A 24371-nucleotide genomic window follows, 5' to 3' on the forward strand; every position below is an offset into this window, starting at 1 on the left:
TTGTCTTTCAACTAGACTTCTCTGTTGGGTTAAAGTTGCTGTTCTATTTCTAGCATTTTAAGACGGACGCTTTGGTCACTGATGTTCAACCTTTTTTCTTTTCTAATACATGCCTTTAGAGTTATAAATCGCCCTCTAATCATTACTTTAGATATAATCCTGAGTTCGATATGTTGTATTTTCATTATCACTAAGAAATAATGTTTTCTAATATTTCATTTTGATATATTTTTAAAATATCATTGTGGCATCTTTTTTTGGTCCCAATTTCTTATTTAAAATGGCATTACATAATTTCCAAACATCTGTGGAAGCACACATGCATGTGTGTTTGTATACACATCTGCATGCATTCTTATTCTATTTTAGAAAATATTTCATTAACTTTTTTTTTTTATTCATTTGAGAGAGTGAGAGCATGAGCAGGAGGGAGGGGCAGAGGCAGAGGGAAAAGGAGACTCCTGCTGAGCGGAAAGCCAGTGGTGGGGCTGGATTCCAGGACCCCAGAATCAAGACCTGAGCTGAAGGCAGATGCTTAACCGACTGAGCCACCCAGCCCCCCTAAATATTTCATTTTAATCTATATTTCCTTTTGGGCCCCCAAATAATTAAGTTGGCTAGCGGTTTACATATTTTTAAATGTTTGTTTATTAAAAAGTTTTGGTTAATTAGTTAGATCTACTGTTTTCCTTCTCCACCTACTAATCTTTACTTTTTTTTTTTTTTTTTGCTGTCTCTTTGCTTTGGCCTTCTTTCTAGTTTATTTCGTTGTGATTTTACGAGCTTCCTGTGAGTGAAATTAAATCTTTCTTTTCTTTTTTCCGATAGGAGTGTGTGTTGGAAGAGGTCACGAGAAGGACAGGACTGCCTCAGGCCCCCAGGGCTAGCCCCAGCAATCCCAGGCTGCTCGCTCCTCCCCTGCCCCTGGAATGTGTAACCCACCTGCCTCGCCCACGTCAGGGCCGTTTTAAAGGTCTCAGCCTTCCGAGGGCAATGTGCTGTTGAGACCATATGGAGGGTGTACACGACTGAACCCCGTTAAGGCCTTTGCATAAACAATTAAGATTCTGGTGGCAGGTCCCAGATCTACTCGTCTGGCGGTGTGGGAGACAAGCCTTCTAAGTAAGTCCCCTTGCTTCTTAAACCCGCCACCTGCTATGCAGTGGCCCGCCTGTGTCTTTGTCTGCTGGCCCTCGGCCTTGGTGAGAGGTGGGGAGGTGGGTTGGGGCGTTAAGTTTCATATTTCACCCAGAGAACTCCAACACTGTAAGGCCATGAATGTTTCCTTTTATCACTTACCGAAATCTATGATTCGGTCTTGTAGTGATTCTGACCTGTCGTGTCCTAGGAGTAGTACCTTTTACAAAATCAGCAACTTCCCATTTTATGTCCCTTTCCACTCAAGAGATGTTTAGTAGAAGGTTATGCAGTTTCCAGATGGAACACCTTCTAGGTTCTGCTGCTAATTCTTAGGCTTATCACATCGTTTTCTCAGAATATTGCTGATAATATTTCCATTTTCCGTAGAACTTAGCGATTGATCTTGTGACCCGATATAGAATCAGTATTTCTGACGGGTCCACGTGCATTACAGAGGAAGGTGGGTTCCTTGTGGTCGGGTGTCAAGTTATTTCTAATGACGTACTATATAGCAACATAGGGGCACCTGGGTGGCACAGCGGTTAAGCGTCTGCCTTCGGCTCAGGACGTGATCCCGGCGTTATGGGATTGAGCCCCACATCAGGCTCCTCTGCTATGAGCCTGCTTCTTCCTCTCCCACTCCCCCTCTTGTGTTCCCTCTCTTGCTGGCTGTCTCTGTCTCTGTTGAATAAATAAATAAAATCTTTAAAAAATATATAGCAACATAAATTCAGACTTAATGCACACATGCAAAATACACAGACACATACATAGACCCAGCGGTACGCATCGTACCTCGTTGCTGCAATGTTTAAAACAGGTAGATAGAAATATATACACGTACAGCTATAGTTTTCCTTGTATCTCTATCTCTATGTCGTACCTTTTTAAATATGTTGTTCAGATCGTCTGGATCCTCACTGTGTTTTGTCCCATTCCTCTGTCTCGTGAAGGTGCCGTGTTGAAGTATTTCACTCTGTGATACTCCTCTTCGTATCTCCCTGGCAACTCTTCGTAATTTTTGTTTTATAAAACGGGTTGCTGGGCTTTTGGTGAACAAATATCATAATTGTTATAAATTAATGGTCATGTTCAATTTTTTTTTCTTTGAGTTATATTTAGCTTGATGTCAGTATTGCTACCTAGGATTTCTTACCAACTACCTGGTGTATTTTTGCCAGTCTTCTTTCATTCCTGATGCTGACAATTTATGGGTTGGTTTGCGTGTGTTTATGATTAGGTTGGCCAGAGGTCATCAGTATTATCAGTCCTTCCAAACACCCTTCTTCTACTTTCATTGAATTTCTCTCTTACTTTCCTTTATTATTTATTCTAGTCTCCATGTTAATTTTAGACTTTTCTTTTTTCTTACACTAGCACAGACAACCATAAATGGTCCTCTAAGTACTGTGTTAGCTGCCTCTCAGAAATCTTGATATGTTGCATTTTATTTTTATCACTTGAATATTTTATTTTTCCTTTTAATGTATTCTTTGAAATAGGCATTATTATAAGTATGTTGTTTAACTATTTGGGAAATTTCCGGGTATATTGCTATGATTAATTTCAATTTAATTCCCTTTTGGTCAAGTGCACTTTTAAAATATTTTTAATTTAGTAAATTTATTGAGATTTGTTTTGTGGTTAATATAGGTCTATTGTGATGAATATTCCATGTGCATTTATTTTTTTATTTTTAAAAATATTTTATTTGTTTATTTGAGACAGAGAGAGTGAGCACAAGCGGGGGGTAGGGAGGCAGGACAGGCAGAGGGAGAGGGAGAGGCAAGCTGGTGCCCCACATTTATTATTATTTTTTTAATCTGTTTTGTTTTGTTTTGTTTTGTTTTGTTTTTTGCCTGGAGTGTTCAGTAGGGGCCAATGAGTTCAAGTAGCTTGTGTTGTTCAAATTTCCTATATACTTACTGACTTTTTAATCTAATGATTTTATCAACTACTGAGGTAGAGATGTTAAAATCTCCAACTATAACTGTGGACTTTTAATTGGTCTTTTCAGTTCTGGTTTTTCCTTTTTTTTTTTTTTCTTTTCTTTTCTCTTTACACCTATTTTTATTAAACAAATAAAGCTGTCGGAGTTCTGTTTTTTCATTCATGAGTTTTCCAACTCTGCTCTTAGGTCTGTGTCCATTTAGGTTTTTCATGTCTTTTAATGACTTAACCCCCGTATTATTAGGAAGTATTCCTCCATTGCTGGCAATAATTCTCATCTTGAAGTACAGTGTGTATCGTATCAATGGTACCACTCCAGTTTTCCTGCGATAAGCCTTTCCACAGTGTACCTTTCCCATTATTTTAGTTCTCATCTTCAGGTCTTTAAATTTAAAGTGGGCTTTCATTTTTTGTTGGTAGCATGTATTTATGTCATACTTTTAAAATTAAGTCTGACATCATGTATCTTTGTTTCTTTTTATTTTTTTGCAGTGTGCCCAGTTCTATCAGCTGTTTTTTGTTTTTCTGAAAAGCATTTATTTTGTCTTCCTTTACTTCATTAGAAATGTAAGCGGATTAATTTTTTTTTCTACTATAACAATGTGGCTCCATTGGCTATTGGCTTGCATGGTTTCTGATAAGAAATGAACTTGGCTTTTTGTAGAGTTGAAGTAGAGACAGTGATTTGACACAATCTGCTACCTCTTGTCTAAAATCAGAAGCATCAGCAAACTTCTGTTTGAAGTTCATGGGTCTGTGAATATTTGCAAAAGGGCACAGGACTCAGAACTGAGCAGTTCAATCATCTGTAAATCATTTATGCGTGAGAAAAGCAAGCAAGCAAGTGAATTGCGGCATATACTGATTAATGTGAGCTCTGAGATTTTAATTGTAGCAAAGAATGTGTAAGTGATAGAGAAGTGATCTGATCAGTTGGAGGTACTCCAGGAACCGATGCAGAAGGCTCTCCTTTCAATGTGCTAGCCAGAAAAATCATTATTGAGAAGTTCCCATGTGTTTGCGGTGAGATAATGCACCTTCTTTTGGTAGCCCGACTAAATACAACTCCTCACCTGGGGGTCAAGAGTGCATTTCAGCCAGTATTAGAATATAATCATAGAGTACAGACCTGAAATTGTCCATGGAGATCATACTGTCATTTGCATACTTTACAAATACAGAAACCTATCGGCATATGTGAGAGCAGAGGGAACTTTATTACCAGCATGGGCTCTTGCGTGCAATTGAAGTGTCCTCACGGTTTTCCTGTGTGGTTTCCAGTTGTCTGTTACTGGGGCTCAGCTACAGTGTGCTAATGGGGTTTAGCAGTGGCCATCAGATATCTTCACTCTTGTATTCAGTTGTCGAGACCATGGTCTCAGATGCCTTAGAGATTTGTACCTGCTAGTGCATTCCTTTCCACCACTGCATTTCCTCATTCTCCAATGGTGAAAGTTTGAACCCTTGGCCCCCCACCCCCCTGTGCACGGGTCTGCGTTCTCCTACCACCAGACTACCCAAATAAGGGAGGTTTCCATTTCCAGCGAGGAAATGAGCGATCCAATGTCAAAATCCCATCTCCTTGCCTGCTTTCTTGGACCGTGTCGGATATTAAATGTTAGAATCTCTAGTGCACGACACTAAATTGGCATTTTGAGTACAAGGTAATCAATAAGGGATTCATGCCTTTTAAAAGAAAGAGCATGGGAGAAAACGGGTTGTGGAATTGTGATAGCAGAGCAAGAAAGCCTCAGGCTTTCCTGGCGGAGGACTCCGGATGAGTTCTGCAGGCAAGGTTGTCCTCATCCCAGCTTCACTCAGTCACTGGATACAATGGGTCCAGGAAGAATGTGACCGTATGTCAGATGGGATTCTACAGGGAAGGCAGATTCAGAAGGAAATGACAGCTGGAGGCTGTCTACTGATCCTGCTCCCCAGAGCTAGGCAACAGTTTCTTCCTTGAATGGAGGATTCAATGAGAGCTTCATGTCTACCACAGTAATAGGAAAGGAACATCATAACTCAATCAGGGTACAGCTCACTGACACAAGAATATCACGAAGGTACCGTAAATAAGCATGGTCAATGAGCTTTACTGCCCCACAAATACATAGAATCAAATCTTATGAAAGGGAATCCAGTACTTTCTGATTTTCAAATGTGACCTATTTATCTAAGTAACAGATTATGAATATTGAACATTTCCGAACAGAATTTCAGTCTGAATTCTTAAATATTTTCAGCCTCCCAATCAGAAAATCATTCATGTTGCCCCATGCTTAAGGAATACAGTTTGTCTGGCATAGATGGAGGGAAGAGAGACTAGACCTACATTTCCAGTATACTTGGGAACTTTTTGGAAATGGCAGGTGTCATGAGGACATTGAGCTCTTGATTGGAGTAGCGATTCCCAGGGTCAAGTATGCAGCTTAGAAAGTAGGGTGAGAGATATCAAAAAGGCAGTTGGACTGGCGCTGCCTGCTTCTTTCCAAGGACCCTGAGATGCTAAACTGACTGGATTTACCTTTTGTCCCCCAAATCCTTCTTATGATCCAAATCCTTTTCTTTACCGTGAATTCACTCTAGACTTTGTGACTATACCGAACAGATTCATATTTACCAAATAAAGACTAGAAAGAAGTTTTCTGCAGATTTGCATTCGTCATAGGGAGTAGCCTGACAACCTGGAGGCCAGCCTAGTCTCCCAGGGGTTCTTCCCCAGTGGTCTACACATTTCTGGGGGAAATTATGCAACATTTAGCCCAAACTTTCTTCAAATTAAAAGTAGGTAAGAGATATAATATTGAAATGAGACTCTGGGAAGCAGATTATTTCAAACATTAAAATAATCCATGTCTATGATCCATTGAATTTGATAATCATATGGAAAATGTAAAAACCTCAAATTGAAATTCAAGAGCATGTGGGGCACCTGGGTGGCTCAGTCGTTAAGCATCTGCCTTCAGTTCAGGGCATGATCCCAGATCCTGGGATCAAACCCTGCATTGAGCACCGCTTTGGGCTCCCTGCTCCGCTGGTAGCCTGCTTCTTCCTCCCCCACTCCCCCTGCTTGTGTTCCCTCTCTCACTAGCTGTCTCTCTCTCTCTGTCAAATAAATAAATAAATAGAATCTGAAATTCAAGACCATGCAACCAAGGAGGTAAGGTGTTCTGTTATAGGCATGTATATTGTTGCTGGGATGGTTTCGTCTCTTGCTCTGTGTTTTTTGTTTTTTGGTTTTTTTTGGTGTTTTGTTTCATTGTTTTGCAAGTAGTTCGTACAAGATAAACAAAACTTAATTGATTACATACCCAGTTATATATATTCATCAAAGGATACTATTTTTTTACAGGGTAGAGACACACACATTAAGCACAAAATATAAGATACATCCCTTTGTAATTGATACTCTTTTATCGGTTTACACCATGGATTAAGAAATGGGTCGCTCACCTAGATGCTAATAACATGTTCTCCTTTGGTTGGTTTACAACTGAGTTTACAACTGAGCATCCTTGAGCATTCCCTCCAGCAACGTCTTGTGGTTTTTTGTCTGTTTTTCTTGCTACTTTAGCTCACAGGCTCTGCTAGTCAGAACTTCCTCGTTGTGCTGTTTTCCGTGTTATTGCTCGGTGATATCTTTGCTTGCTTGTCACCTGCAAACATGTAGGTTTTCTGGTTCTGGGAAACTCCCGACTCCTTTTCAGAGCAGGGACACATCTTCTATCCATTCTTTGATTAAGCTGAGCACCTCAACTGTCTCAGCGACATGGTCATTGATTGGTCACTGTCCTCGGATTGGCGCTGTGGCCAGGACTGACCCACCACTGTTGGTGGTGTATTTTCAGTCTAGTCTGCTGGGCTCCTCTTCAGGCTCTCACTGCCCTTCCCAAACTATTTTGGTCAACAACAAGGGCGTTCCACCCCGTTAAGGGCCAGCTGCAGTGGTTTCTGGAAAGAGACACGGAAGGATATCTGCTCTAAAAAACCACAGATAACCAGCTCTATAATCTTCTGATGCCTCCTTTTTCAAATGTTTCTTCCTTCCACCATTTCCTGCTACTGTGCTGAATGTTAAAACACTGGCTCATGTGCATGACGGAACCTTTAAGTTCAGAAGCCGTATCTAAGCACTTTTTGTTTTCTCCAACAGAAGCAAATGCATTATATATTTTAACCCTGTGACAAACTCAGTCCACAAACTTTTTTTACCTTATCTTTTTCCTTAACGTTGATACTTTGTTGCTTTTTCAGATCCTTTGGACACAAAAATGTACGAACCCTTTTTTTTTTTAATTAAAATATAGTTGACGCGTAATGTTATATTACTTTAAGGTGAAAAAATGTATGGACTCTTAATAATAGTTCCATCGTTTTGGAGTTAGAAATTCAATCTGGAGGAGGACAGCAGTCCCAGAGCTCTCCAAGGAGGAGAACTTGGCTGATTTTGATGAGAAAATAGATTCCTTGGTAAAGCAGAAGCTCCTGCAAGAAGACCCCAAAAGCCCAAATACCCATCGGTTCTGTTTATGCCTCTGTGGTTTTGTAAGAGAATTATTTTTGTAGCTTCAATATGATGCCTTAATGTTGAATGATTATACCAATTATTTGGTATAAACTATCGTGGAACTCATGTTAATGATTTTACATAGAGACGCTGAGATGAGTCTTCATGCCGGAGGAAGGGCAGGTGCTGGGGTGAAGTGGATAGACAGACCGTAGATAGTTACCTTTGATAACAAATCAAACTGACAATGTACAGGACTCAGCTTTAAAAGCATGCAGCTCTCGTTTAGGTCAATGTGGGATCTTGGCCTGATGGTTATCCTATGTGCTCAACATAAAAACCAAATACTAATTCCAGTTATCTCCTGGACCCAAAACACCCCCAAACCCCAAAAACCATAAATGGTGATCAGTTTGAGTATAACCCTCAACAATCTATTTGCTAATGCAGAGTAAACACCTAATTTGAGAAAGAGGTTGGAATTTAGAATCCTGGGTCATCTGAGACGGCATTGGCTTCTTTCTAGCTATGTGGTTGAGATGAAAGCCCCAAAGTGCATAACCTTACTAAGTCTAGTGTCCTCTTAGTCCTATCTACCCACTAGGTTGTATGGAACTCAGATGAGAAACCGTAGGTGGAAACTTTTGTAAACCATGAAGCTCTTTACGCAACTTTTCTACCAAAGCAGAATGCACATTCACACAATGTGTGACCTTGATGACGCAAAGCGATTTCCGTTAGCTCCTGAAATCTTTACTGTTAGAGCGGTTGCAGACTGGCAAGTCTCTGATCAATTCTCCAAGGACAAGAAGCCCACACAACGAAAGAGTCTCATTTTAACAGAACATGATGGGAGCGGCAACTGTTTGCAGAACACTCTGAAGTAAAGTCCGTTCCTACTTCAGGTCTCAATCAAAGATGGCAGCCTTCCCTGTGAGGCAGTGCATGGGCTGGAGAAGTCTTACTAGCTGTTGAATGTGTTGCCTCCGGAGTCCACAAAGCCATACTAGGTACCGGTCTTCTATTGGTAGGGGGTGCAAGATGTGGCAGTTCATCTCTTACTCTGGAGGAGATATGCACCCCTGACCACTGGACCCAGAGCGCCTTCAGTGACGTGATGGGTTCCTTATCCTCAGAGGATGTGTTGCCTACTCTCTGGAGCACTTGGGTCTTCCCCATGTTGCCAGTGATGCCCTGGTCATCTCTCCTTGTCCTGACAGATCAGCATGATGCTACCGATGTATCGTTATGATGTTCTGGGAGAGGCTCTAGATCTCTGACACTGTAGCAGAGGCAAGACGATTAACATAGCCCTGAGGCAAAACTACCAAGGAATATTACTGTATAACTCACCTGAATATGAACTCTTTCCTAATCAGAATAGAAAAGAATCACTAGCTGAATAGCACGCTCTAGGAAGAGATCCCATGTCTGGCAAAGCAGCTGTTGCTGCCTGTTTGAGCTCACAATAATCTGGCTCTTCTTCAGGATCCATCTGGTTTCTGGAGGCATAAGACTGGTAAATTAAATGAAGATGTGGTAGATACACTTCCTTTGTGTCCTGTATGTCATGAATGGTCTCTACTTTCCCTCTCCTCAAGAGGCAGTGTTGTTCTTGACTCAGTGTCTTGGCTGGGGGTGGGTTGAGATAATTATCAGAAGTGTCCACTTTCCCTTCCCCATTATGTGAGACTTCTTACCCAACAGGCTCGGGACCCAATATGGGGGTTATTCCCAATACCAAGTATATTAATTCTTTTTTAAAAAAAAGGTTTCATTTATTTATTTATCAGAGAGAGAGAGCGCACAAGCAGAGGGACTGGCAGAAGGGAGAAGGAGAAGCAGGCTCCCCACTGAGGGACCTGAGGGATCCCAGGACCCTGGGATCATGTCGTGAGCTGAAGGCAGGCACGTAACCGACTGAGCCACCCAGGTGTCCCCAAGTATATTAATTCTAATGATATACCCGCTGTTAGAGAAATGGCCACTAGGTGTGTTCATAGACCCAGCGGGACCACATAAAGCTAGGCTTTGACCATAACCCCATTTATTACCTTGACTTCATGCGCCCATTCTAACAATGAGGCCATTGTGACATTTTAGCTTTCTAGGTACCAGTGTCCATTGAGGCCCTATGCCCAATAGCTCTTGAAATGTCTGAGGACTTTTTTCTTCCTCCAATGCACAGTCGTCCAAGTAAATGGCCGTAGATCACTTTGAGTAAGGACTAGGGGAAACCATCAGAGTATATACTTGTAAGGATGTTCTGGGATTCTTCCTTCTGGCTAATCCTTCAGACAGAGGATTCTGGATCTGAAAATTAGCTCAGGACTGGGAACTACACAAGGAATAATAACGTTTTATTGGAGTGATGGGGACTGCCTCTTATCTCCATTCTTGACTCGTTCTGGTTGTAGCTAGTAAGCAGCACCCCGTTGGCTGCCTACCTGTTCTGCCCTATATGGGCGTAAGGCTTCTACATTCTATGTCAAGTGGTAAAATATTGCTTCTAAGCAGCCTGTGTAAAGTTAAGTGTGTCTCTTGTAATCCCTAGAGCAATCACTAAAATAACTACACAAATATATATGCTTTAATATCACAGTGGGTAAATTGGAATACTTAAAATTTTCAGGTAAGACAAAAGAGGGCAGAAAATGGGAAACAGAAGAATGAAAATCAGAGAAAACACATAATAACATGGCAGACCTGAATCCTGAAATACCAGTAGTTGGGTTAAATGTAACTGGTCTACACACACCAATTAAAGGACATGTGTTACTGGATTGGATTTAAACAAAGAAATGAACAAAAATGACATCACTGTAGACTGTCTAGAAGAAGCTCATTTCATATTGAATGATACAGATAGTTGGAAATAAAAAAGATGGAAAGAATATACCATGGAAACCAATCAAAAGGAAGTGGGAATGGTTATATTAAAATCAGCCAAAGTAGACTTTAGAGCATAGAAAGTCACCAGGCATAGAGACAGCATTATTACATAATGATGCAAAGGCCAATTCACCAAGAAGACATACCAGTTCTAACTATATATGTACCTAACAGCACAGCGTGAAAGTGATTGGACGAGACTAGTGACATCTGAAAGGAAAACAGAAAAATCCATAATTTTCATTAAAATCTTCAGTGCTCCCTCCTTAGTAAACAGAAAACCAGCAAAAATATAGAAAAACTGAACACCACCATCAACCAACTAGATCTAAAGGATATCTGTGTAATCCTCCACGCACTCAGCAGCAGAATGCACTTCTCCTCAAGTGCATGTGGAATCTTCACCAAGCCAGATCATATCCTGGGTCAGAAAACAAGTCCTAACAAATCTGACATACAAAATAAAAATTTTTTTAAAGATTTTATTTATTTATTTGACAGAGATAGAGACAGCCAGCGAGAGAGGGAACACAAGCAGGGGGAGTGGGAGAGGAAGAAGCAGGCTCCCAGCGGAGGAGCCCGATGTGGGGCTCGATCCCATAACGCCGGGATCACGCCCTGAGCTGAAGGCAGACGCTTAACCCCTGTGCCACCCAGGCGCCCCTACAAAATAAATTTTTGACCATCCTACAATTAAACTGGAAATCAATAACCAAAAATAACAGGAGCATCTCCAGAGACTTGGAAATTAACCCACGTTTCCCTAATTCATGGGTCAAAGAGTGGGTCATGAGGGAAATTAGAAATATTCTGAGCTGAGTAAAAATGAGAAACAGAAATGAAAACCCTGATTATCTAAGGGGTGATGTCAATCAGGCAGTGCAGAGCTCTGTGTAGAGAGGAGCTTTTCTCTGATTCAACTGTTTACTTTCCCTTCAAAGGCACTGCTTTAAATGGGGATATTAGCTAACAATGACCTGGGACAGCATAGAGAAAAGCTTAGGAGTACTGGAGCTCCCTGATAAGACGCTCCTTATACTATGATATGGCCAGGCCACCAAGTGTGAATGCCATTGCGCTCTGCAGGAACTGGCCGAATGTCAATGAGAAGATCAACAGTCCAAGAGGGGTCACGTGAATGCGATGTTTGGCAGGGCCCACAGAGCTCGGGCTGTGACTTCTGAAGGCGGCCCTCGCAGGAACGTTTCACAGAAGTCAAACAGTTAAAGCAGATTCTGGACATGTGGTAGACACCAGGGGAAAAAAATGTGAATTGTTTTCTTCTAAATAAGGAGATCGGTGGATACGCTGTGCCTCTCCAGAGTCCTGGCTTCAAAAGTCTCAAAAGTAAGTTCATTGTATTTTGTCTGTGTTGTGATTTGTGTTGGGGGTTTCCTTTTTGGCTTTTAATCCTCTCGCAAAATTAGAAATAAGCCTTTGGGAATTGAATGCTGACCCTCTTGTGGGGAAATCATTTTGAAAACTAATGGGCTATTTTGATGTTTTCGAACACTCAGTGTTTCATATTATGTAAAGGAAAGCACTGAGTGAAAATATTTTTAACTGAGTTTAAATGATTTTTAACCAGAAACTGAGCATGGAAATAAGCCGAAATTTGCCTAAGAAATTTGGAAAAACTAAGTATCTTGAGAATTGATTTGTAAACCTCAGTTGTTTGCAAAGTGATAGTTATTTACTTCTATTGCACAATAATGTGAGGGCATTTTGAATAAACTGTTCTAGACTCTGAGACTGTTTACCAGAAGCATTTGCAGAAGTATTTGTCTTGTCTCTGGCTCTCACTCTCGGGCTATGAGAATTTGGGAAACGTAAGACGCTTTCCAGTATCTTTTACTCTGTGCCCAGGATGTACTGAACCACAATTGAAAAATGCCATGTTTCCTTATCACAATATTATTTCAAATGCACTTATTTTCATAAACAGAGATTTCAAGCTCCTCCAATGTGAGCATTTTGCTCTGAGTTTAACAACCGTATACGAGGAGAAAAATCAGAGTCCTCACAACTTGAAACTGTCTGCTGCATGCATAGGAAGGAGTTCAAGTTGTTCTTAGTCTTTTGGATAAACTACAGAACATACATGAGTTGGGGGGAAATAAAGTAGGCAACGCTAATTTCTGATGGAAAATCGAAGGGACTGGAGCCAGACAGATGTTTCCGTGCTCTATCTGGCTGTGGCAGATTCCACAGTGAGATCACCTCTTTCGCCAGCTTGCCCTCCTGCCCAACCTTGCACAGTCCCCTTAAAAGTTCCCCCACTGAAGTCGCTAAACTAGGAATAGCCTATAGGGATCGTCAATCCCGTATCCCTGGATACCCGACCTAATGCTTTTTTTTTTCGTTTTCTTCCTGGGAACTGTCTTCCTCCCACCCACTGCCATTCCCTGGGCTTTCTAGCCTCTTCATGCAACCTGCTTCCACCTACATGTGCCTGTCAGCCTCATCAGCAGATATGTGTAGATCTTTCCCCAGGCACTGCTCTCCGAGGCTGTCGTGGCTAATTTACCTCCCATTGGAACTGGCTTCTGGACGTCTTCCTTGAGTGTTGTTTCCAGGAAATAGCAGAGCCCTCAGCGTCATTTGTGGTGTGAATGGAATGACAGCTTCGGGCAGGGGCACATCTATTCCTCATCACGATGGGGAAGTTCATGGCAACCGCATGGTTTTCTATCCTTGGCCAGCATGACAGACACATGGGAGGAGGAGAACGCTTGCCTCAAAGTCAGGACTTAAGAACCAGTTCAAGGTGGATCTGTTGGCTCTGTGCTCCGAAGTCCCGACTCATCCTCCCAAGTCAGGTCCCTGGCATGCTTTCCAGAAAACTGATGATCATTCTAGAATATAGTTACTTTCTGTAATTCAGCTTAGATATGCTGCTTCCTCGTGTAGTGAGGACCTTTTGAAAGCACTCAATTTCCGCAGGTGTTTGGAGAGGCTCAGCAAATCATATTTGTGTAGTATTGGTTGGTTAAGGCTTTGGAAAGATGTGGTAGTATTATTATGCGCGGAGAAACTTCCTCCTGGGAGGTATTTTTGGTCTCTGCAAGAAAAAAAAAGTATAAATTTCCCTACCTAATCCACCACCACCAGCTCACATACACACATGCACACACACACACACACACACACACACACATTCATATATGCCCTTTGCTCAGGGGAAAGGCCTGATCTATTGCTACATAGTTCTCTGGTGCTGGTGTGGTATGTATGGAAGAATAACGCTGCTCTCTGCAGGCAATTTTAGGTAGAGTCCATGGGATGTTTTCACTGTGAACTAGCCTGCACACAAATCAGACGGTCCTGTGTTCTTAACCTGGCTAAAGCCTATCCAAGCCTAGTTCAGGTGGAGTGTCTGCCCTCCATCACAAGTACAAGCTCAAATACATCACAGCCTCCCCAGAGTAACCTGGGTAATCCATTAGCAAATTTAATTGACTATAGGTGGCTAAAATAAATTCACTTTATGTATTCTTTAAATTAAAAATTGAACCAAATTTCTATTTAGTAATAACCGGAATGATTGGGTTTGAGATTCAGCAGAGAGATAAGTATCTAGAAAGTCTTTTCCTATAAGAGTATAGGGTTATTACATTACATGGAGTTTCCATTTGAATAAGAAAGATTCTATTTTTCCAGGAAAGCCCAAAAATTAAGAGTAATCTTCAAAAGAATAACTTTTGTAAATATCTTTTATATCTTTGGGACAGGAAGAAAACTTGGGGCGGAGCAGGGGGAACTTGATAAATTTCAATAGAAGGTAATATGGACAAAACTAGAAGCAGAGGAAAAGCAGACTTCAAGTGAGAATAAAACACAGTGAAAGACCATCCAAAATGGAAATTTATACATGACTAAATTAATTCACTTCTTAAAATTATCTATCAGCTTGAATTTCCAAAAATAAATTCTGAATCTTTCTTACATTAATCACACATTTAAAAATTTGGCAAAAGGTTAAAAATAAAGAAAGAGATAAATCTACATTAGGTAAATACTAAGCTAAAGAAAGTTCATGTCTCTGCTATTATCAGAAGTAGAAGCAACCTACCATTAAAATATGAGCAGTAGAGCAATATTTCATGCACCTAACCTCTTAGCCTTTAAATGCACACAGTAAAAAGTAACAGAGATACAATAAGAAATTGGCAAATCTATTATCAGCCTGGAAAAATTTAATAGAATTCTATCATGAAATGATTGATCTCGTAAACATAACATTAGAAAGGATGCTGAAAATTCAGAGAACACAATTATAAAGATACGTAAAACAAACTAAAAGCTGACATATGTTTATTTCAAGCATCCGTGGACTATTTCCAAATATTAAAATATGCTGTGCCACCAAGGAAGTCTCAAGAAATTTCAAGGAAGCAGGGGCGCCTGGGTGGCACAGCGGTTAAGCGTCTGCCTTCGGCTCAGGGTGTGATCCTGGCGTTATGGGATCGAGCCCCACATCAGGCTCTTCCGCTATGAGCCTGCTTCTTCCTCTCCCACTCCCCCTGCTTGTGTTCCCTCTCTCACTGGCTGTCTCTCTGTCAAATAAATAAATAAAATCTTAAAAAAAAAAAAAAAGAAAGAAAGAAATTTCAAGGAAGCAGTCTCTTGCAGAGTTGCCCTTCCTCTGACCATAGCATGATCAAATCAGAAACCGAAAATAAAAGGTCACTAAAACCAAAGAAACATGGTATTGTAGAAGCTAAATAAGGAATCCTACGTAATATATCTGTTGTCTATAGCTGCATTTACATTGCACAGCAAAAGAAAAAGTAACAACAAATGACACACGATAATAAACATTTATCGCTGGGATGCATGGGGTGGTTTTTCAGAGGTTCTGCTGATCTTGGATGGGCTTGCTCAGATCCCTAGAGTCTGGCTGGCCATAGTCTGATGTAGGCTACTCTATACTGGCATGACTGGCATGACTGTGCTCTTTCTCGTGTGCTTTTCATGTCCCAGAGGCTAGCCCAGTATGTTCTTATAGCAATGACCGAGCCATAAGGGGACAGATACACCCAAGGCCTCATAAGGGCTAGGCTGAGAAGTGGCACATAGTCACTTCTACTCCTTTCTCAGTCAAAGTTATAGTCTGCCTTTAAGGAAGGAACTCGAGAGATACTAGACAAAAGGTGTGGACAAAAGTAAAGATGAGGGATTGGGACAAGAGTTTGGTAAGAATGTGCGTCTTTGTCTTGTTCTGATCCTAGAGGGAAAGCTCTCAACCTTTCACCCATTGAGTATGATGTTAGCTGTGGGCTTATTGTATATGGCCTTTATTATGTTGAGATATATTCCTTCTATACCTACTTTGTTGAGGGTTTTTATCATGAAAGGATGTTGTCTTCTGTGAAATGCATTGTCTGCATCTATTGAGACAATCATATGATTTTTACCTTTCATTCTATTCACATGGTGTATAACATTTATTGATTTACATATGTCAAACCATCCTTGCTCCCTAGGAGTGAATCCCACTTGATCATGGTGTATGATCCATTTAATGTGTGGTTGAATCCAGTTTGCTAGTGTTTTGTTGAGAGTTTTTGCATCTAAATTCCTCAGGGATATTGGTCTGTAATGTTCTCTTCTTATAGTGTCCTCATCTGGCATTGGCCTTGGGGTAATGCTGGCCTCACAGAAGAGTTTGAAAGTATTCCCTCCCCTTCAATTTTTTGGAAGCCTTTGAGAAGGACTGGCAGTCATTCTTTTTTATTTTTTAATTTTTTTAAAGAGTTTATTTATTTGAGAGAGAGAGAACAGGAGAGAGAGCATGAGCAGAGGGGAGGGGCAGAGGGAGAGGGAGAGGGAGAAGCAGACTCCCTGCTGAGCAGGGAGCCCGATGTAGGATTCGATCCCAGGACCCTGGGATCATGACCTGAGCCAAAGGCAGATGCTTAACTGACTGAGCCACCCAGGTGCCCTTCATTTAAAAAAAAAAAAATGTTTGGTAGAATTCACCAGAGAAGCCATCTGGTCCTGGGCTTTTCTTTGTTGGGAGGTGTTTGATCACTGATTCAATGTCCTTCGTGCTTTTCTTTTGTTGCTGATTTCTAGTTTGCTATCCTCATGGTCAGAAAAGATACTCTGTATAACTTGTTTTGTGACCTGTTGTATAATCTATCCTTGTATCTGTTGGGAGGTCTTGGATATACGAGAGCTGCTTCTCCCTTCCTTGGTGGATAGACTGTCTCTGCTTTGTGTCAATGCTGGGTCCCAAGCAAACCTCAGGAGCAACTCACCTTTGCTTAGGAATGCGGGCAGGGAGGTTTCCCACCCCACTGGTGGTGGTAGATGGCTATTGTTTTACTCCATGCAAGGGTCATGTTGCGTCAACTAAGATGTGTTTGGACGGGTGTTGTTGCAGCCCACTGAAAGTCAAGCCATGGGCACAAGGAGTGCACTGACTTTGCAATAGGGGATCTGAAGGAAACAAAGCTCTGGGGGAAAGGCTCTAGCTCTCTGGGGCTCCCAGATACATTACTGCTCTTGAGTCAAGAGCTACTGAATACACACAGTGAAACCTTTACCATCCAGGCACTTTACATTGGAGAAAATCATTTAGTCTGAGCAGCGGGAAAAAAAATACTGTCTCTAGTAACAGGGAAAATGAACCACTCTGACACCAAAAAGGAGAGCCTCTTCCTCCTACAATGTCTTTTCAGTCCTCCCTCCTGACACAGCTTTACATCATGCCAGCTGGCAAAGAAAATGATTTAAAAGGCCCAGATCCATTTTCACAGAGCAGGCTGCAAAGAATGAATTTTGAGGCAATGCATTGATCACTGACACAATGCATGACCAAAAACATAAGAAAGTAAAGAGTTTGCAAGTGGGAAACAAAGAAAGCCAGAGGACTCATAACGTGCTAACTCCGGAACTCACAGATTCCAAGCACTCGTTTGTAGCACTGCAATTATCAGGCTGCTCTTTTTCTGTTTGCAGGGCATTTCTTCTCACGGAGATCGTCACATTTACGTTATCTTCTCCGTTTCTTTCTTATTAAACAGGGCAAAATGATTAAGAGAGAAATAAGTGTGTGTCAGCAGACATGGGCATTATTATGCAAGAACCTTCTGAAAAAATGGAGAATGAAAAGAGAGTCCTTCATGGTATGATTCAATATCTCTGTCACTTCTTATTTACAATACGAAAATGTATATTCCCTAGGAAGTAACTACACTTTGTTCATCCCCCCTTCCAAAAACCAAACCAAACCAGAAAACCTTTCTATAAGAGAAGGAGCTGTTCCTCAAACTTCAGTCTGTCTTCAGACATTTCCGTCGACACAGACCCCAAGTCGAGGTCTAAAGGCCCTGAAGCAGGCCAGCAATAGAAAATCCAGTACATGTTTTAAAAGTCAGTGGTCACATGTTTGCTAGGGTTCCTACTAGTGGATAGTCAGGTTTAAACACTGAGATTCTGAAGGCATGGTTAACAAACCCACGAAGTGGGTAACTGGTAGGTTCTCCCTTGAATTTCTCTTTTTAAAAATAAATCATTCTCTTCAAAAGAGTAGAGAACTTGGAAATGTCACTGGTGCCAAGAAGAAAATTGGCATTAGCTCCTATCATTTTACCATGTAACAAAAATCCTGGTTGAACTTTGATATCTTCTGAAAATCAGATAGATATAAATTAGCAGCATTTCTAACTAAATGAGAATTTTACTGTATATCTAATTGTGAATTTTTCTATCATCACCCATTTAGGAAATAAAGTGATGTCTTATTGGAAGTTTACAGGTGACTAGTAATGATAACTAACAAGACAGTGTTTTTCTGATTGCCTGAATTGTGCTGAGTTTCCAATACCAGGATCTTGGCACGTAGCCAGTATATTATTACTAAGTTAAGCAGTGCCTTGGAACTGCCTCATGTAACGCTAGACTCTCAGTAGAACCAGATACAGCATGAGCAGCTCACACCAGCTGGTAATAATTTATAATAGCTTGCCAGTGTTGCCTCGCATACTTTCATGATCAGTGCATGCTTTAGACTGGTGTTAAATACATTTGAATACCTATAAGAGCTCATTGGATTTACTCAGACTGCTGAATTTTATACTGTACATAGTTCAGACAGTTCATAATGTGGCGTATATTGAAAGCAGAAGAATGCACAAGACAAACTGCATGACCAAATGATTGTGGATAACTAATTCAAAATCATAATTTTCTTTATTCTTTCTCTTGGATTGTATAGGAATGGTTGACTCCATTGCTCCTCCTACTTTGTTTATATCTGTATCCTACTGATCATAAAGTTCATGATTTTTCTTCACTGCCTGCCGTGGACCTGGGACCAGTAGACTCATTTAAAGACTCTGCATTTTCTCTTATATATACACCTGTCACAAATACAACCCAGCAGATAATGAATAAAGTAGCCTTGGCCTCCTTCATGAATGGTGAGTTTTCTAGCAACCAAAGAGGAATTTCTGATGTCAATTTTTGGTTCATTTAACTCCAGATACATGCATTTAATTTGCGTTTCAGTTGATAAACTGTGTTGTCAAAATTTATAGATTATGTGAAATTGAGTGCACAGTCTCTCAACAAAGAAATCTTGATCTTGCATAGCATTGGGGGAAGCATGGAATATAGAGTTTGGCAGACTTTGAAAAGCAGGCGTGTTTAGGGAATTGTTGGCATTTGGCTGTGGAAGCATTATTACTAGAATGAGACTGTCACTCTAGCATTGGCTTGTTATTAGAGACAAAAGCAATGAGTCTTTTCTTGAATTTGATTATGGGAATTCTATCTCCAGCTTTTTACTACCAAAAATTGTCTTACTCTATTTGAAGATTCTATTGATGAGTATTCTGTGTTTCAAGTTTCCACCCTTCAGTGTTAAGATACTTATCAATGAAAAATGAGAAGAGCATTATGATTGTCAAGGTCACTTTCCTGAAGAATAATTTTCTGAAATCAGAGGGAAAACAGCCTACTGCAACAGAGGCAAGAGAGCTAGTCTTAGAGTGAAAGCACATTTGACTAAAAGTACTTCGGTGACTGGGTTTGCTGTGCGTTTTACAAGTCACCAACTCCTCTGAGCCACATTATCACCATATTCAAAATAAGATCGACAGTACTATATTTTTCATGAATATTTCAGTTGAGAATGAGAGAATCCCAATTCAACTTGTGTCAAAGAAAGGGGGACATCTTTTGTCTCACTTTAAGGAAATGAGTATGGATAGAGATGGGTCAGCAATAGAGGAAGAAATATGTCTCCAATTGTCAGGTCTATAGTATGGTGCGCCAGCCTCATTCTCAGATTGAATCTCCCCAAATAGAAGCAGACTTACCTGCAGAATCTCTACATTTAAGCTCTACCACAAACAACTCCAGTGAAAAGTATACAGATCTTTCCCAACAGTTCAAAATAATTTCAGAGATTAGACCCATTAGAATGATGGTCTTCTTTGGATTAGTGTTGGTCTTGGGTCCACCAAGAACTAATCTCGTTCGATAGAAGAATACAGTATTGTCACTGCCCATTGGTTGGGTTCCTAGGCTATGTTGCAGACCATATCCAAAAGACATGGTATGTGAGTGGAAGAGGGGCGCATCTCAAATGAATTTTAGAGTGTTTACTAGAAGGGGGACTGAATGTCAGGCGAATAAAAACAATTCTTTGCAAATATAAATGCACACCTTAAAGGGAAATCTACAGTGATTGGCCCATAAATCTGAGTTGAGTTCTAATTTAAAAACAGTTTAGAGTTCGCACAACTTTGTGAATCTACTAGAAATCATGAAATTGTACAGTTTCAAAGGATGAATTTTATGTTATATGATTTATATGTCAATTAAAAAAGGAACACAGAAACGTGACCTGGGAGCACGTGGGTGGCTCAGTTGGTTAAGTGTCTGACTCTTGGTTTCCGCTCAGGTCATGATCTCAGGGCCATGGACTTGAGCCCCACATTGGGCTCTATGCTAAGCATGGAGCCTGCCTGAGATTCTCTCTCCCTCTCTCTGCTCCTCCCCACACTCAATAAATAAATAAATAAATAAATAAATAAATAAATAAATAAATAAAGTGACTTGGAAGGTACTCAGTATCAAGTTTAAATACCATAATCCCCCACAAAGAGTATTATTAAGGGGAACTTCTAGATCTTGTTCCACCCAATCACTGGAAGTCTATATAAAGTCTCTTCTCTTTGCTAACCCATGTCCATGATTCTACTACAACTTATGTAACCATTAATTTTGTGCTTGGATCCTGACCCCCTAACTGTATTCAGTATCCAGAAGACCACCTTTCTGTAATCTGTGTTCAGGCTCTTGCTATTTTGAGTCTCTATGGCCGCAGTTCCCAAATTATGTTGGACTTTTCCTTCCTGTCCGTGCTGCATCCCACACTGCCAAGACAGGTGGATGGTTTACATCCAACTTGCTTCCCCATCATGCCTCACCAAGCACCACTGCTTTACTCCCAGCTGAACTGGCATGTCTGCACTGTGTGTCTTGCCTACAAACCCTGACTCCATTTCTGATTCAAGATCACAGACTGATCTGCACTGTCCACCTAAGGTCTGGTCTCCCTGTCTATCCCAAGATGTGTTTGCCCTCATCCTCTGGTTCACAAATGTTCTCCAGTGGGGGGGGGGGGTGATTCACAATGCCATAAATTTGTGCCTCTCAACAACACCCTCTCAACCCAGTTCAAGGTCCCATGCAACTGGGTTAATAAATATTCATTAAATGACTACTGTGTGCAAGGTCTTTACATCAAGTTTATCTCTACAATGAATGCATTGTTATCTTTGTTTTATAAATAATTTAACTGCAATTATGATATTCATTAAATGCTCTCATGTGCTAGATTTTATAGAGACTTTATTCTGTAGTAATAGAATATTATTTGTAACAATATTATTTTGTATTATATTTTTCTGTACTCTATAGTAGTATTCTGTACTAATAATAGATATTATTGTTTATTTCACAAATAATGGAAATTGAGTGATAAAGCTTACATGACTTGCTCAAGATCACATGGGTTTAAGGGATAGTTTACAGAAAAAAAATAGTTCTATCAAAATACATGCTGTCTTTTCCTCCAGTTGCATCTTCAACACTCCCACCCCAATCCAGGACTTTCTTTGCATGCCCTCTCATTCTTTCAGTCTTAATGAGACATCTGTATGGCATCGAACACAATATCTGCTGAAAAGAGGGATTATTTTAGTGATGTCAATATAGTCAATTAACGTATTAAATTTTTCATTCTTCCTTTTTTTTTTAGTATATTTACCATACTGTCAAGATTGTTAAAGGAAAATGAATCTTTATAATTATTTCCATCTGCTGTAAACCAGATCCTAATTGTGATTTAAACACAGTGACTACCATCCATGACCATTTTTTTACTACCATTGTAGATTTATTGCAATGCTAATTCTCCTGTGAATAGTTTAACTGGTATGGAATGATATTATATGTGATTGAAATTGGCTCAGGTACTACAAATGAAAATAAAATAACTAATTTTCATGTAGTTCTTCTGAAGAACAATGTCTCTTCCCAAACTTTACTCTGCCTGACCTACTCAAAGTTGATATTTGATTTTGTTTTATTTCCATAAAGAACTCTAGTAAAAGTAATTTATCATGACATCCTGAAGTTGGTCTCCTAGTAATTTACTAACAAATATATTCCCTTCTTGTAATGACAGGTACAAAAGTTTTGGGGCTCTCCAATGAAGAAAATATTAAAGAATTAATGCTACATTATCATGAGGAAGTAATACAGGTCATCTTTACTAATACATTCTCATATCATTTGAAATTCTCACTGGAATACAGAATCCCAATAAAGAAGGAACACAGGGACCATGAAGGTAACTTTCCAGCTATGTAATTCCAGTGGCCTCCACTACAGTTATGTCATAAATTGTATATAGGAATGGATGTTAATATAGCAAATTTAAAAATCCCTATCTGCAATTTATGTCAACAGGATAATCAACACATTTTAAAAATGTACATTGGTTTTGGGTTTGTTAACATACTGTATTAGATGGTTACGTATGGTTATATATATATATATATATATATGGTTATATAAATATATATATGGTTTATAAATAAATATATATATGGTTATATAAATAAATATATATTTATTTATACATTTCCAAATATGCATGTGTACATATACATATATATTAGATGCAATATGTGGTTATAATATAGTATTGCTAAAGGAAAGTAAATTTGTTTATGAATAAAATAGAAGCTTCTCTTCAAATGCCTGAGTAAACTTATTTTTGAGGGCCCAAAATGAAGAGGGCACCAAATCCAGTGGAAAGCTCTCTCGTAAACATGAAAACTAACATATGACTGAGAAGACACTGTGGGTAAATCATCTCTCCACAGAGAACAAAATGAAATTATCTCATACTAAACAACCAATTCCAGGGACAGAACTCAATGAAAAAAACATCCTGTAAACTTTCTAGAAGTCAGTAGAGGAGAATATCTTTGTAACTGTGGGGTAGAATAGAAAACAAAAAATACGCAAACTATAAAAGAAACGTTTCCTAATTTCAACTAGATCAAAATTAAGGAATTATCTTTACCAAAAGACATCAGAGAGAGAGTGAAAAGTGAAGGCAAAACTTGTGATGAAATATTTATACAAATGAAACTAATGAAAGATCAATATCAGAATATATAAAGATTTTCTCTGAATAAATAAGAAAAAAAGCATAGAAACAGGAAAGAAGTGAAAGATATAAATAGGAACTTCATAGAAGGAGAAACAGATCAAGAATAAACTAATGCAGATCCATTAGTAATCAGGGAAATGCATTTTGAAACTACATGTGATACCATTTTATATTTAACCAAACCGGCCAAAAACAGTAAATAGAACGATACAAAGTATTGACAAGGATACACAGCAAAGAAAACCCAATATTATAAAATATTTTAAATAATTACAGTGGAGAAATTTTGTTTTTAAGTTGAAGATGTGTGTAACCTGTAACCCAGCATCATAGAAATTTTATTAGTGAAAGTCTTATCCCTGTGTTAAAGGTTTGCAGCCTATTCTCCTCTCCTTCTGAGGGCATAGAATAATTGTTTTGTGGCTATAATTAGATACCTAGATTCAAGGCATTGAAAAACAGATGCGAGTTCTCTACACCCTTTCCTCACCTGCTTCTGCAAGCTAGATGGAAACTCTGTCAACTTGGAACCCTTAGATGTGAAACAGAGGACCTCACTCCCCTCCTTCCAAAGACCTATGCCGAAACTATAGTCTGAGAAGTAAACTGTTGCTGTGATAAGACATTAAGATTTTGAGGGTTGTTTGTTACTAGGCATATCATAGACTATCCTGACTGATACATACATACTCATGAGAAGACATATATAAGGACTTCCATAGCCGTGGCTTTTTTTTTTTTTTGTAATAGCAAAAAGGAAAAGGAAATTAACCAAATTATCATCAGTGAGAGAATGGATAAATACATTGACTTGCATACCTACCATGTGGTTCTCCACAATCATAAGAAGAAGAAAAAATAAGGCCATTTATATAAATTTCAAAATCATAATATAGAACAAATGAAGCAAAATGCAGAATGATGACTATAATGAGATAGAAGATACGGAGTTAAACAACGTTAAATTACATGTGTAGTTTGGGGATACATTATAGAAGCTTAATGGCATATATAAACACAAAGTTCAGGAAAGCAGCTAGCCAGTTAGAAGCTTGGTGCTAGGAACAGCAATAAGATCGTAGACAATATACAGGGATTCCAATCGTATTTGTAATGATTTATTCATATTTTAAATTTGGCCATGGGTAAAATTTGGCCATATGTGTTCGTTATATCATT

At 39.6% G+C, this 24371-nt stretch overlaps 1 protein-coding gene across 2 annotated transcripts in view; it reads left to right on the plus strand.

Annotated features, from left to right (window-relative positions):
- Positions 1-11442: 11442 nt before the first annotated feature.
- Positions 11443-24371, plus strand: part of LOC113265233 (ABC-type organic anion transporter ABCA8) — a 65426-nt gene continuing 52497 nt past the window's right edge. Inside the window, exons 1-5 of one of the 2 annotated variants that reach the window (XM_057317846.1) lie at positions 11594-11836; positions 12908-13256; positions 17521-17622; positions 18714-18918; positions 22197-22361. In XM_057317846.1, coding sequence (XP_057173829.1) covers positions 17527-17622; positions 18714-18918; positions 22197-22361 — 466 coding nt within the window. In that variant the 5' untranslated portion in view covers positions 11594-11836; positions 12908-13256; positions 17521-17526. Of the gene's footprint in view, positions 11837-12907; positions 13257-17520; positions 17623-18713; positions 18919-22196; positions 22362-24371 lie in introns of both variants that reach the window. The other variant, XM_026512371.4, reaches the window with a different exon arrangement.

Source organism: Ursus arctos, unplaced genomic scaffold (assembly GCF_023065955.2).
Source record: "Ursus arctos isolate Adak ecotype North America unplaced genomic scaffold, UrsArc2.0 scaffold_24, whole genome shotgun sequence".
Taxonomy (NCBI): Eukaryota; Metazoa; Chordata; class Mammalia; order Carnivora; family Ursidae; genus Ursus; species Ursus arctos.